This window comes from Nyctereutes procyonoides, unplaced genomic scaffold (genome assembly GCF_905146905.1).
Source record: "Nyctereutes procyonoides isolate TBG_1078 unplaced genomic scaffold, NYPRO_anot_genome, whole genome shotgun sequence".
In the NCBI taxonomy this organism is placed as follows: domain Eukaryota; kingdom Metazoa; phylum Chordata; class Mammalia; order Carnivora; family Canidae; genus Nyctereutes; species Nyctereutes procyonoides.
Genome location: NW_026575044.1, coordinates 15,245,199 through 15,256,692, shown reverse-complemented (window position 1 = coordinate 15,256,692; position 11,494 = coordinate 15,245,199). Strand labels below are relative to the sequence as shown.

The window sequence follows — 11,494 nt, the reverse complement described above, 5'->3', positions numbered from 1 at the left end:
CTGGGACTTTTCTCCGCTCCGGGAAGGCCGCGCGCCCTGCTGCGGTTCCAGGGCTGGCCGCCAGGAGGCGCTGCCGCCTCGAACGAGGGCGAGCGTCCGGGGCTGGGTCCGCGTGTATCCCCGGGACGCTCGCGGTAGCTTTCTGCCTGGTCTGCGACGACTCTGCGCAGCCAGGACCGCAGAGAGCTGGTAAGACCCGTGCCGCTCCCCGCCGCCGAGTCCTCGCCCTCAAGGCTGCACGACCCCACGGACGGCTGTCCACGAAGCGGCCCAGCTGTTGGACCCGCCGTCCCCACCCTCTGACCAGTGGCTGGGAAAGGTGGATCTGGCTGGTGTTCTCAGCGCCCCGGAGTCGGGGCGGAGCGGGGCGGAGCGGGGCGGCGTGGGGCGGCGCGGGGCGGCGGCTCCCACGATCCCAAGGCCGTGCACCTGCCGCCTCCCCCTCGCCTGCCCCACCTGAGGGCTTGGGAACAAAGGTGCTTTGTACAGTCTGCCACCGCACCGCCTCATTATTTCAGCTTCGGGAATGGGGCCGCGCGAGCCCCCAGCCCAGAACGAAGGTGTGGGGCGGGAAGAGATAGGCGCCAACCCTCAGGTGGGCACGAGCTCCCCGCGAAGGCTCTGGAAGGGGGGCGGGTGGGGGAGTCCCAGGAGGCGATGTGTCCCTTCCCCTCGCGCTACCCCTGGACGGTCAAGGAAAGATGGGCAGTACCCCCTAAGGTGGCCCCGGACGGGCTTCGTGGATCCTCGCGCGTGCCCCACTTTTCCTCTTTCTGGCCAAAGGCGGCGTGCCCCTATTAAATCTTCCAAATGTGTGATGAGGCTCCCTACCCGGTACGAACGCAGACACGAAAGACGCGACCTCCCTAAAACGAACTCGCAGACGGTGCACGCGTGGCCCTGCCCGCCCCCTCGCGACGCGGGGCAGCCGGGGTGGGAGCGTGGAGAGCCTGGCGTGCGCCTCGGCGCACGGAGGGTTAACAGGAGTTGGCTCGGAGTAGGGAGGCGGGGGCGCGCCCCCATTGGTGGAAAGTTACCCGGAGGCGTGGCCCGCGAGTCTCCGCACCCCACCCCCCGTTCCGCACCCCCCCACCTCCACTTTGTACCTTTCTCGCCGCGGCGGCGGAGCGGGCCGGTACCGGCCGGACCAGACCAGAGCGGACCCCAGGGGCGATGCGGCTGCTGCCCCTGCTGCGGACTGTCCTCTGGGCCGCACTCCTCAGCTCCCCGCTGCGCGGGGGCTCCGGCCTCCGCCACGCTGTCTACTGGAACTCCAGTAACCCCAGGTAGCCGGGCCGAACCCGGCCGACCGCGGCCCGGGCCTGCGCGCTCCCGGCCCCCGCGCGCGCCCCACTCTGGTTCTGTGCGCGGCGCCGCCTGGGCCCGGCCGCGCGCCGGGGCTCCTTTGTTTGAGCCGGCGGGGGGAGGGGGAGGGAGGGGCGAGGCGCGCCCGAGGCTCCCCCCGCCCGCACGTGTTGGGGGGCGGGCGGAGGACCCCCGCTCCGAAAGCGGAAAGTGGGATCTGGGAGCCGGGAGCTGGGGGGCCCCTGGCCTGCGCTCCGGGCCCCGCCCCCTCGCTTCTCCCCGCTCTCCCGGTGTTCCACCCGCCTCCGGCCGGAGCTGGGGCGGGCGGTCTGGAGAGGAAGGGAGGGGGCTTCACTCTCGGGAAAGAACGTGCTGTACCCTCCTGCTCGCTCTGCCTCCTGATCCCATTCGCTTCTGCGTTCATCTCCATCATCCTCCGTCCTTCTATTTCTGTCCTGTCTCGGCCCTGCTCCTCCAGCTGAATCACCTTCGGGCAAGTCGTTTGACTCCATAACCTCACTTACCTCATCTGTAAAATGGGCTAATACCACCTGGTATTCTGGGAAATCAGGCGGGCGGGCTGAGGTCGTGTGTGGGAGAGTGGTGTCGGCTGTTCAGATACAAACTATTATTTCTTTCTCCCGAGCCTTTGAACCTCGGTATTTGGTATTTTGGACTGTTTTCATTTCTCTCCGCAGTTCTCCCTGTCTCTCTCTGCTTTCTCCATCTGCTTGCCTTTCTGATTTTCTCCTCGAAGCCAATCTGTGACTCTGTTCATTTGTTCACTCACCAGCATTTGGACGCAGTGTACCGTGTGCCAGGACATGTGCTAGGATGCTAGCTATAGCAGATGGGACCCCAGCTCTAGCCTCTGAGAGCCCAAGAGACCCCCAGGGCGGGCAGGCATGAAGAGGGTCATTACAATACCCGCAGCACGTGATCACAGCCATTGTGCTCCCAGGGCCACATCCCCCTCGGTTCCAGACCAGTGCCTCCGAATCCCTTGGAAAACTTGTTAGAAATTCAGGTTCCTAGCCCCCAACCCTGGGGTTTCTGACTCATTCATTCAATCTGCAAATATTTATTGAGCGTTGGGGCAGGACCCATTTCCCGGCGCTTGGGATGCTGTGGAACCATCAGACCAAGGCCCAGCTTTGGTCCTATCCCACTGAGCTGAACCCAGGAATCTGCATTTCTGATTAGAACTTCAGATACAGGTGGTCTTTAGACCACCCATTGTGGCATGGCTAGAGGGGGCGCTCATAAGTCAGGCTGGACTGTGTGTGGTAGTGAAGGCGGAAGGAGGCTCATAATGTGTAATGCTGTGGGGTTCAACCTATCCCAGCTCTTCCATCCTGGCTCCCACAGGCCATTCCCAAGAGGTTGGGAAGGGAGTCCTGAGCAGGCCAAAGATGAGTGGATATCTGGAGGTGCCTCCCTTCCATGTCTGACATTTCCTTGTCCTGAAAAGGAAAAAAAAAAACAAGCCCCCCCCCCTCAATCCACACACTCTCTCTCTCTCTCTCTCTTTTTTTTTTTTTTTTTGATGGCAGCCTTCTTGTCAGTATTGGATTGAGAGCTATCAAGTAGGCTTCCTCCCCTTGCTTCTGTCAAAGAGGCCTCAGTCCTTGCAGCCGGTGACTGCACTGCAGGCTCAGATCACACCGCCGCCCCTATGCCCCAGTGTCTTTGCAGCAGCTGCCCACCAAACATCTAGCAAGTGCACAAGGCTATGTCAGGCCTTCTGCTGGGCACTGGAGCCAGAGAGCTGGTGGCAGCGCCAACCTGAAGATGTAGGGTGTGCTGAGTGGCCCTGTTACCCTTGAGCCCCACAGTCCTGGGCACTGAGTCCCTACACCCCCCCAATGCCTGCGAATTGGTTACTTCCCTCATTTCTTGGCTCTGTCTCAAGAGTTGTCAGGCTGGGAAACTGAGGCCTTCCTGAGCTGCTCCCTTCCTCGTGGGTGGGGGAGAGGCTGGCAGGTATCACGGGGAGGTCTTTCTGACCCTCGTGCCCCAGGCGAGCTGCGCCTGCCCCTTCAGCCCACACCTGCTTTACCTGCCTTATGCCTGTAGGCTACTGGGAGGAGACGCCGTGGTCGAGCTGGACCTCAACGATTACCTAGATATCTTCTGTCCACACTACGAGGGCCCAGGGCCCCCTGACGGCCCCGAGACGTTCGCTTTATATATGGTGGACCGGCCAGGCTATGAGGCCTGCCAGGCCCAGGGCCCAGGTGCCTTCAAGCGCTGGGAGTGTGCCCTCCCCTTTGCTCCCTTTGGACCTGTCCGGTTCTCCGAAAAAATTCAACGCTTCACACCCTTCTCCCTTGGCTTTGAGTTCTTGCCTGGAGAAACCTACTACTACATCTGTGAGTAACCAGGGCACAATGCGGGGGATGGGGCACCCTGCCACTGCCTGGTCAAGGCAGAGAACCCCAGCTGGGGAGAAAGGAGGGGTCTGGGAATGAAGGGGGAACCTGAGTCCACAGCAGGGGCGGCTCAACAGCGGGGGGGGGTGGTGGTCTACAGGGGACCTGAGTTGACAAGGGAGGGGGAATTCTACTGTGGGGGACCTGAGTGTACAGCAGGAGAGGTCTACAGTGGGAGGGACCTGACTTTACAATGGGGGGAGAGTCTACAGTGGGAGGGGTCTACAGCAGGGGGACCTGAGTCTACAGCAGGTGGGGGGTCTACAGTGGGGGGACCTGAGTCTACAGTGGGGAGAGGTTTTCCAGTGGGGGAGGAGTTTACAGCAAGGAGGAGAAAGCAAGAGGAGCCAGGAAAGGGGACACGATGGGGGGAACGGGTGGGGCCTGGCACCAGGGTGTGGAGCAGAAGTCAGGGAAGGCTTTCCAGGGAGCCCGAGAGAAGATACAGATCAGAAGGGTCTGAAGGAGCTCGAGGGGGGCAGACTTGCCTGTACTAATGTCTTCCTCCCAATTCCCTACCATCCAGCGGTACCACCTCCGGAGAGTTCTGGCACGTGTCTGAGGCTCCAGGTGTCTGTCTGCTGCAAGGAGAGCAGTAAGTGGGCTGGAGTATGGGGAGCAACCCTTCTGGCAAGGGTGGGGCCCTTGGAGGGAAGGAGGCACGGGAGAATCTAGGAGCACCAGACCCTGCGGGGTCCAAGTGGGGCTTTTTTGCTGTGGCCTCTTCTCCCCCCCTTTATCTTTGTGGGAGCTTCCACTGTACCGTTTCATGCGGGGCCAAGGACATGCTATCTCCAGGGCCACAGCTTTCAGGCCTCAGCTGAACTGGGACCCTGGGAAAGGAGTGAAGAGCCCAGGGCCAGGGCAGGAAGGAGGCTGCTGAAGGGGAGGGTCCCTGAAGGGGAGGGTCCCTCAGCACTGCCCCTCCCTCACAGGGTCAGAATCAGCCCATCCTGTTGGAAGCCCTGGAGAGAGCGGCAGGTCAGGGTGGCAAGGGGGGGGTGCTCTCAGCCCCCTCTGTCTCTTGCTGCTCTTACTGCTCCCAATTCTGCGTCTCCTGCGAGTTCTCTGAGCCAAGTGGACCCCTCTGCCACCCCCAGGAGCGAGAGCCCTCCCAAGACTCCCCGCAGGAGCTGCCCTCCCCCCCCACTGCCACTTGAGCTGGTATGTCAACCAGCCAGAACAATGGAAGAGTGGCAGGGGAGGGGGGGGTCAGAGGGTCTGAGGTGAGCCTTCCAGGGGCTGGCCCTTTATTACAGGCTGAAGAGGAGCTGCAGGGCAACTGCACACAGCCCTGGGCATGCTGGAGCCCAGGGTCAGAACATAGGGTCTCTGTCAGCTGCTTTGATGTTCTCATTCTGCCCCCTAGAATCGCTGGGGTTTAGTGGGATTTAGCCCTTGAGTCTGTTGGGGCCAAGATGGAAGACCTGGGCACAGGTGGATTACCAGACCAGGGTAAAGAAGCAGCCCAGGCCTGCCCTCTGTGTCCAGTACCCTGTGGGCAGCATTTCCCCTCCCCAAGGGGTCACTCACTTGTCTTCTATGAAGACGGACTTGCCATGAGGTTGAATATCATGCCAGTTTGTATTTTTATAAGTGTCTGGACCAAACACTCAATAAACCACCCAACTTTTTGTTGCTGTCCCCCATCTACTACCCTCTGGCTCCTTCCTTGGCACCAGGACTCCCTGTGGCCTTTGCTCTCAGCTTCACTTGGCCTGACCTCCATGCCAGCTGTGCCCAGGCCATCCATTCCAGGCCTCGGTGGGTACCCCTCTGGGCAGTATGTGGGTACCCCTCTGGGCAGTATGCGGTGGGTGCCAGCAGCAGCTGTAGACCTTGGCACCCTCTCCCCACTCCCTAGCTGGCTTCCTGTGCCAAGGAGGGGGCAGATGCTCCTGACAGCCCACCCACTTGGGGCACTGGCCAAACTCTGGTAGCTCAAGCAGGGCGCTTGGGCAAAATCCAACGCTGCTGGAGGGACAGCACCTGAGTTTCAGAATGCCTGGGTCTCTGAGCACTGGGCATCCTTCCTCCTCCCCAAGAGCGGGCTGGGAGGCGCCTGGCCTAGAACTGGGAAGGTGGGGTCAGATCAAAGCCTCCTTCCCCAGCGGTTTCTTTGTTCTTTGCTTTTATAAGGAGGAGGGGGTGGGGCCGAAGAGGGAGGGCCCCTCTGCTCTCAGCCCCACACTGTCTCTCCCATCTTTGGCAGGCGAGGCTGTGGTCCCCCCAAGCCCAGCCGCATCTCTCCTTATGAACGGTGTCCTGGGTGGGGCCCGGGGAAGGGGTGCCGCTGCCCTCTCAGCTGTGCCCCAACCGCCCCCAGGGCCCCCGCAGCCTCGGCTGGCATCGTGCCCGCCCGCCTGGAACCAAGCCAGCAATCGATAGGTGGATGTTGTGCTGATTAGCTCGGCCGGGCTGCGGCAGCGAGAGGCGGCGTGTGAACAAGCGGGGGGCGGGCGCGGGGCAGCCGGGGGGGGGGGGGGGGGCGGGAGGCCGACAGACGCGGGAGCTCTGCAAATCGAGGCCCCTCCCCCACCCCGGACACACCCCGTCGGACTCCGCTCCCTCTGTGGCTTCCCGGGCTCTAGGTGAGGGGGGAGGACACCACCGCAGGCGGGCCAGACGCCGGCGCCCCCTCCCCCATTCGAGGCCCCTTTCGGAAAGCGCCTCGTCTGGAAGTGCACGTGCCCGCGTGTTGCCCGCGTATTCGCGCGTCCGCAGCCCCGCTAGGGTCCTTAGCGGACTGCAGGGGCCAGGGGGCTCCGAGCGGTGGCGTCTGAGCTGGAGGATGAACTACGGCGCCATCCTCTGGCCCCGGGTTCGAGCTGCGCCCCTACTGTCATGGGGGGGGTGGCCGTGAGTGGCCATGGAGACCGAGAGCACTGCTGCCACCCCCACCAGGAGCCGTAGGCGGGGCGTGCGGGGGCGACTGGGGACGGTGGGAGTCTCACCCTGTGGCCAGCCTCCCAGACCCCCTCGCCAACCCCCCCACCGGTGACGCGGGGGGCGCGGGAGGCCGGGGCAGCTGTCTCCCACTCGGCACTGGAATGCGCGCCCTCACCGGGCTGCCCTCTCCAGGCAGGTGCCTCAGCCCACGCCCCAGCGGCCAGGCAGGGGCGCGACGGTCCTTTCCTCACAGCTGGCCCTGCGCCTTCGGCAGGGTCAGCCCCGGGGCGCGCCCCCCAGACGGGGCCGAGGCGGGCGGAAGGGCCCGGGCGGCCTTCCGTGACTGGGCCCGACCCATGAGAAGGCCTGGAGGCGCGTTCCGGGGCGCGGTTCCAGGAGGCTGGGCAGGCCTGTGAGTTTTGGGGCGTCACCAAACCCCTAAACTCAGAGGCGCTAGACGACCCAGGGTGGGGCCCTCAGTTCGCTGGGCCCGCCCTAGTCTCTCCCCAGCACATGCGAAAACCCTGGTCATCTGCCTCATTCTGTCGCGTCCTCCCAAGAGGGGGTGGCAAATCACCCACTTTCTCTAAAAGTGAAACCCTGGAGCTTTGGTCTTTTTCTGTGACCCCTCCCTTTTTTTCTTTTCAGTAATTCTTCCTTCCTTTGCTTATTCATTCATTCATCAAATTGTGAACTCCCAGCACGCTGCCCTTCTTTCAGCAGGCCACAGCAGCTGGGGTCGTCGGGGGGATTCCCAGCGGTGACGCATTTGGAGAGGGGCACTCTGGCTTCCAAAAAGCCAATTGAATCCCGGGGCCTTGGGCATGAGGTCATCAGCCGTGATGCCCATTGGTTCAGGCCTGGACGTGAGGAGGGGGTCCCCATAGCAACCGACGGTGCGTCCCATCGTAACCCTGAGAGTGGTCTTTGCTTGAGCTCCAGTGGCAGCTTGGGTGGCTGTTGCGGTTGGGGGTGGGGAGACTGGGGTGGACCTCAGTTTCCCTTGTCCTGCAGCCCTAGCCCAACCAAGCTCCTGTCATTCTCAGAGACCCTTATTCTCACTGTAATGGCCAGTGAAGGGGAGGGGAGGAGTGCTGGCAACAGTGTTGGGGTCTGGGGTCCAGGGTGTGGGAGCCGGAGCTGTCCCCACCGGGAATGCTAATTCTGAAATCCTCCTGGTCTTCTGCATATCGTCTGCATCTCATTTGCATTCTCTTCATTTAAGGTCAAATTGAGCAGACATCGCCACATCCCCAGTCCTGTCGCTTGTCTGTATCCCGACTTTATCCCTTAGCAGCTCCATAATTTATCTCTCCTTTTGCTGTGCCTTACCCACCCCCCTTCTAGCCTCCAGTGAGAGGGGGCACAGCCTAGCTAAAGCAGAAAGAAGTTGGCCTCTCCCTCTGGATGTTTGTTGACAGATGGGGAGGGCTGGTCTGTACTGTCTAGAGACTACATTGGCAAAGCAAATGGTGGGAGGAGGTGCCCCGGCTGGGTTGAGGGTCTCCAGGGCCAAATCACCCACCCACCCGGCAGGATGCTGGAACTAGGGATGCCTGCTTCCAGCAAGGGGCAGGCCTGCCCACCTGTCTGGTGCCAGGGCAGCTTCCTTCCTCCAATTAAATACTAATGAGGTGTCATTAACCCTTAGTTTGCCTGCCAGCCCTCAGGTGGAGCTCAGATTCATGGTCTTCCACCAAACCAAGAAGGAGGCCCTTTAAAGAAGCCGAGAGGTAGTGGGGTCAGGGGGCCAGGAGGCCAGAAGACCAGCAGGCAGGACCAGAGGCACTGGTTATCCTGTGTGCTGCTGAGGGGCTCTAGACATGGGCGTCCCTGCTGGCTGAGTGCACTTACTCCTCTGTGCATCAATTCAACAATTATTTGTGAATCACTTCCCTACTACTACCAACTCAACACCAGGCTGCATGCTACATGCTAGGGATATGCACTTGCATCAGACAAGATCCTTTCCCTTAAGGAATCTTCAGTTTACTCAGGAAGACAAACCGGCCAACAAATAATTATAATGCCAAGTGCAAATGCTACTACGGAGCTACATATAGTGTATGTAGCTATGGGAAGATGAGCTGTCAGAGAAGACATGGATTTGAAGGACAAAGTTTAAAGCAGGGAGGGAATGTGTAGAACTAATAATGCTTGTGTGTGTGTGACTCAGTGTGAGTCCGTGTTTAGGTGTGTCCTCAGGACTGCTAGTGTATGCCCTCCCACAGCTGTATTTTATGTATATATATATGTGTATATATGTGTGAGCATGTGTACATGTGTTGTCTGGATCTCTCTGTGTCTGGAATCCCTTCTCCTGAACACACATTGTGGTTTTATTACAGATCAGTGTTTTCCATGAAGCTCTTGTGCAGATTAGCCTGGACCTGCCCAGCCCAGGGGAGGGGAGTACAGAGAACTGATGTTGGCTCTTTGGGAAGGAGTGGGCAGGCACTCTATTCACACTTGGGGGCCCAGACTCTTGGCTCCCCAATTGGCAGCAGTCAGCCAACGGAGGCAAAGGGCTGGACCCTAAGCTATGGTAGCATGTACCTGAGCTGTAGTCCCCTCTGGCCCTGACTCCCCGGAGGAGACACAGGGGTTATAGCCACCACTCCCCACTGAGATCTCAGGCCCCCTCCCCCAACCTATTCTGTCTGCAGAGGAGCAGGCCAGCTCAGACCTGTCCGCTGGCTCTCCTGTGGAGCAGATCCTCTCCAGAGGATTCCAGAAGGCTGGGGAATGCTGGAGCCTCCCAAGAGGCCCAGTACTCTATTCTGGCCCTCTGAGGCTCCCTCCAGCCTGGATTCCCCCCACCCACTCTGGGGTGCTACTTCTCTAGGTTTTTCCCAGACATAGACATCTTCACCAGGGATCCTCTCAACCGCTAGGCAGAAGGTGGGGTCCTGAGTTCTGGCCATGAGGACCTGGTGGGGGTGTGTTGTGAGGCTTAGAGACCTCTCTGCCCCACTTCCCTCTCCATGAAGCTACTTCCTGGAAAGCTCAGTTTTGGTGGCAGGAGAGAGAAGAGTCTCGATCTAGGCAGAGTTTTAAGGGTTAGGAAGAGGCTCTGTGGTCTGAGGAGGTCAGGGATCCCTCCCTCCACGCTGTCAAGGATGAGGACTTCCAGGTTTGGGCTGAAACTTCCCCTCACCCTGATTCCATCTCATTGTTTCCTGCCCTGTCCCACTCCCCAAGCCCTGGTCCAGCTCTGTCTCCATGACAACTTTTAGAGAAGCTTGGAGAGAAGGAGAAGGAATGGAAAAGTGAGTCTAGGGCTAGTCTCAGTGGACAGCCCTCAGGAGAGAACCCCCTAATAATCGTGGTGATGAGGGGTACCTGGCTGGCCCTACTTGTGGAGGTGGAGGTAGAGCACGTGACTCTTGATCTCGGGGTTGTGAATTCAAGCCCTAACTTGGGTGTGGAGATTACTTAGCAATAAAGCCTTTTTAAAAAATAAATGAGGGGCACGTGGGTGGCTCAGCCATCGAAGCCTCTATCTTCTGCTCAAGTCATGATCCCGGGGTCCTGGGATCAGCCCCACATCTGGCTCCTTGCTTAGCAGGGAGTCTGCTTCTTCCTCTGCCCCTTCCTTTGCTTGTGCTCTCTCTCTCTCTCCTGCTCTCTCAAGTAAATTTAATTTAATTTAATTTAAAATAAAAATAAGGGATCCCTGGGTGGCGCAGTGGTTTAGCGCCTACCTTTGGCCCAGGGCGCGATCCTGGAGACCAGGGATCGAGTCCCATGTTGGGCTCCCTGCATGGAGCCTGCTTCTCCCTCTGCCTGTGTCTCTGCCTCTGTGTGTGTGTATCTATCATGAATAAATAAATAAAATATTAAAAAAAATAAAATAAAAATAAAATAAATGAGGGGTACCTGGGTGGCTCCGCTGGTGAAGCATCTGCCTTTGGCTCAGGTTCTGGGATCTGGGTCCCTCTGGGGACCCCAGAGTCCTGGGATCTGGGTCCTCTGGGGACCCCAGAGTCCTGGGATCGAGTCCCAGAGTTGGGCTTCCTGCTCAGAGGGGAGTCTACTTCTCCCTCTCCCTCTGCCTGATGCTCCCCCTGCCTGTGTTCTCTCTCATTCTCTTTGTAAAATAAATAAATAAAGTCTTTAATAAAAATAAATGAATGAGGGGATCCCTGGGAGGCTCGGCAGTTTAGTGCCTGCCTTCAGCCCAGGGCATGATCCTGGAGTCCCGGGATCGGGTCCCACTTTGGGCTTCCTCCATGGAGCCTGCTTCTCCCTCTGCCTGTGTCTCTGCCTCTCTCTCTCTCTCTCTCTCTCTCTCTCTCTGTGTATCTCTCATGAATAAATAAATAAAATATTTTTTAAAAATTAAATAAATAAATAAATAAATAAATAAATAAATAAATAAATAAATAAATAAATCTCATGGTGACGAGACCCCCATGAATCAAGCCCCTCATGGATCCTAATCCTCATCACAACCAACTTCTCCAGGAAGGTATTCTTTCCCCCACTTTACAGATGAGGAAGCAGTGAGAAGTAGGTGCTAAACCAGCTCTTCTGGAAGCACATTCAGAGGATTCACACACATGTCTCACAACACCCCAGAGATGCTCCCCCCAGAGATGTTCCCCCAGAGGTACTGCTCCCAGAGGAGCTCCTCCCCAGAGGTGCTCACCTAGAGATGTTCCCCACTTCAGGTAGTGCAGCCTGCTGGGCTCCTTAGGACTAGGGCATGACCAGAGCCAGAGCTTCTTCCACCTTGACCCCACCCACTAAGCCCTGTATCCTGGTTCTATGTCCTGGACCACACGGCGGTGTGTGTGGTGCTTCTTGTGGCTCCATGTCAACTCAGGACATTGTGCACTGCATGGCCATGCCAACAACACACTCGG

At 59.0% G+C, this 11,494-nt stretch overlaps 1 protein-coding gene across 1 annotated transcript; it reads left to right on the top strand.

Annotated features, from left to right (window-relative positions):
* The first annotated feature begins 115 nt into the window (after nucleotides 1–115).
* EFNA4 (ephrin A4) lies at nucleotides 116–5,386 on the top strand. Its single transcript, XM_055323870.1, has 4 exons — nucleotides 116–1,286; nucleotides 3,382–3,677; nucleotides 4,264–4,332; nucleotides 4,673–5,386. Exons 1-4 carry the CDS (start codon nucleotides 1,174–1,176, stop codon nucleotides 4,807–4,809), a joined length of 615 nt encoding a protein of 204 aa, XP_055179845.1. The 5' UTR covers nucleotides 116–1,173; the 3' UTR covers nucleotides 4,810–5,386.
* Nucleotides 5,387–11,494: the final 6,108 nt, after the last annotated feature.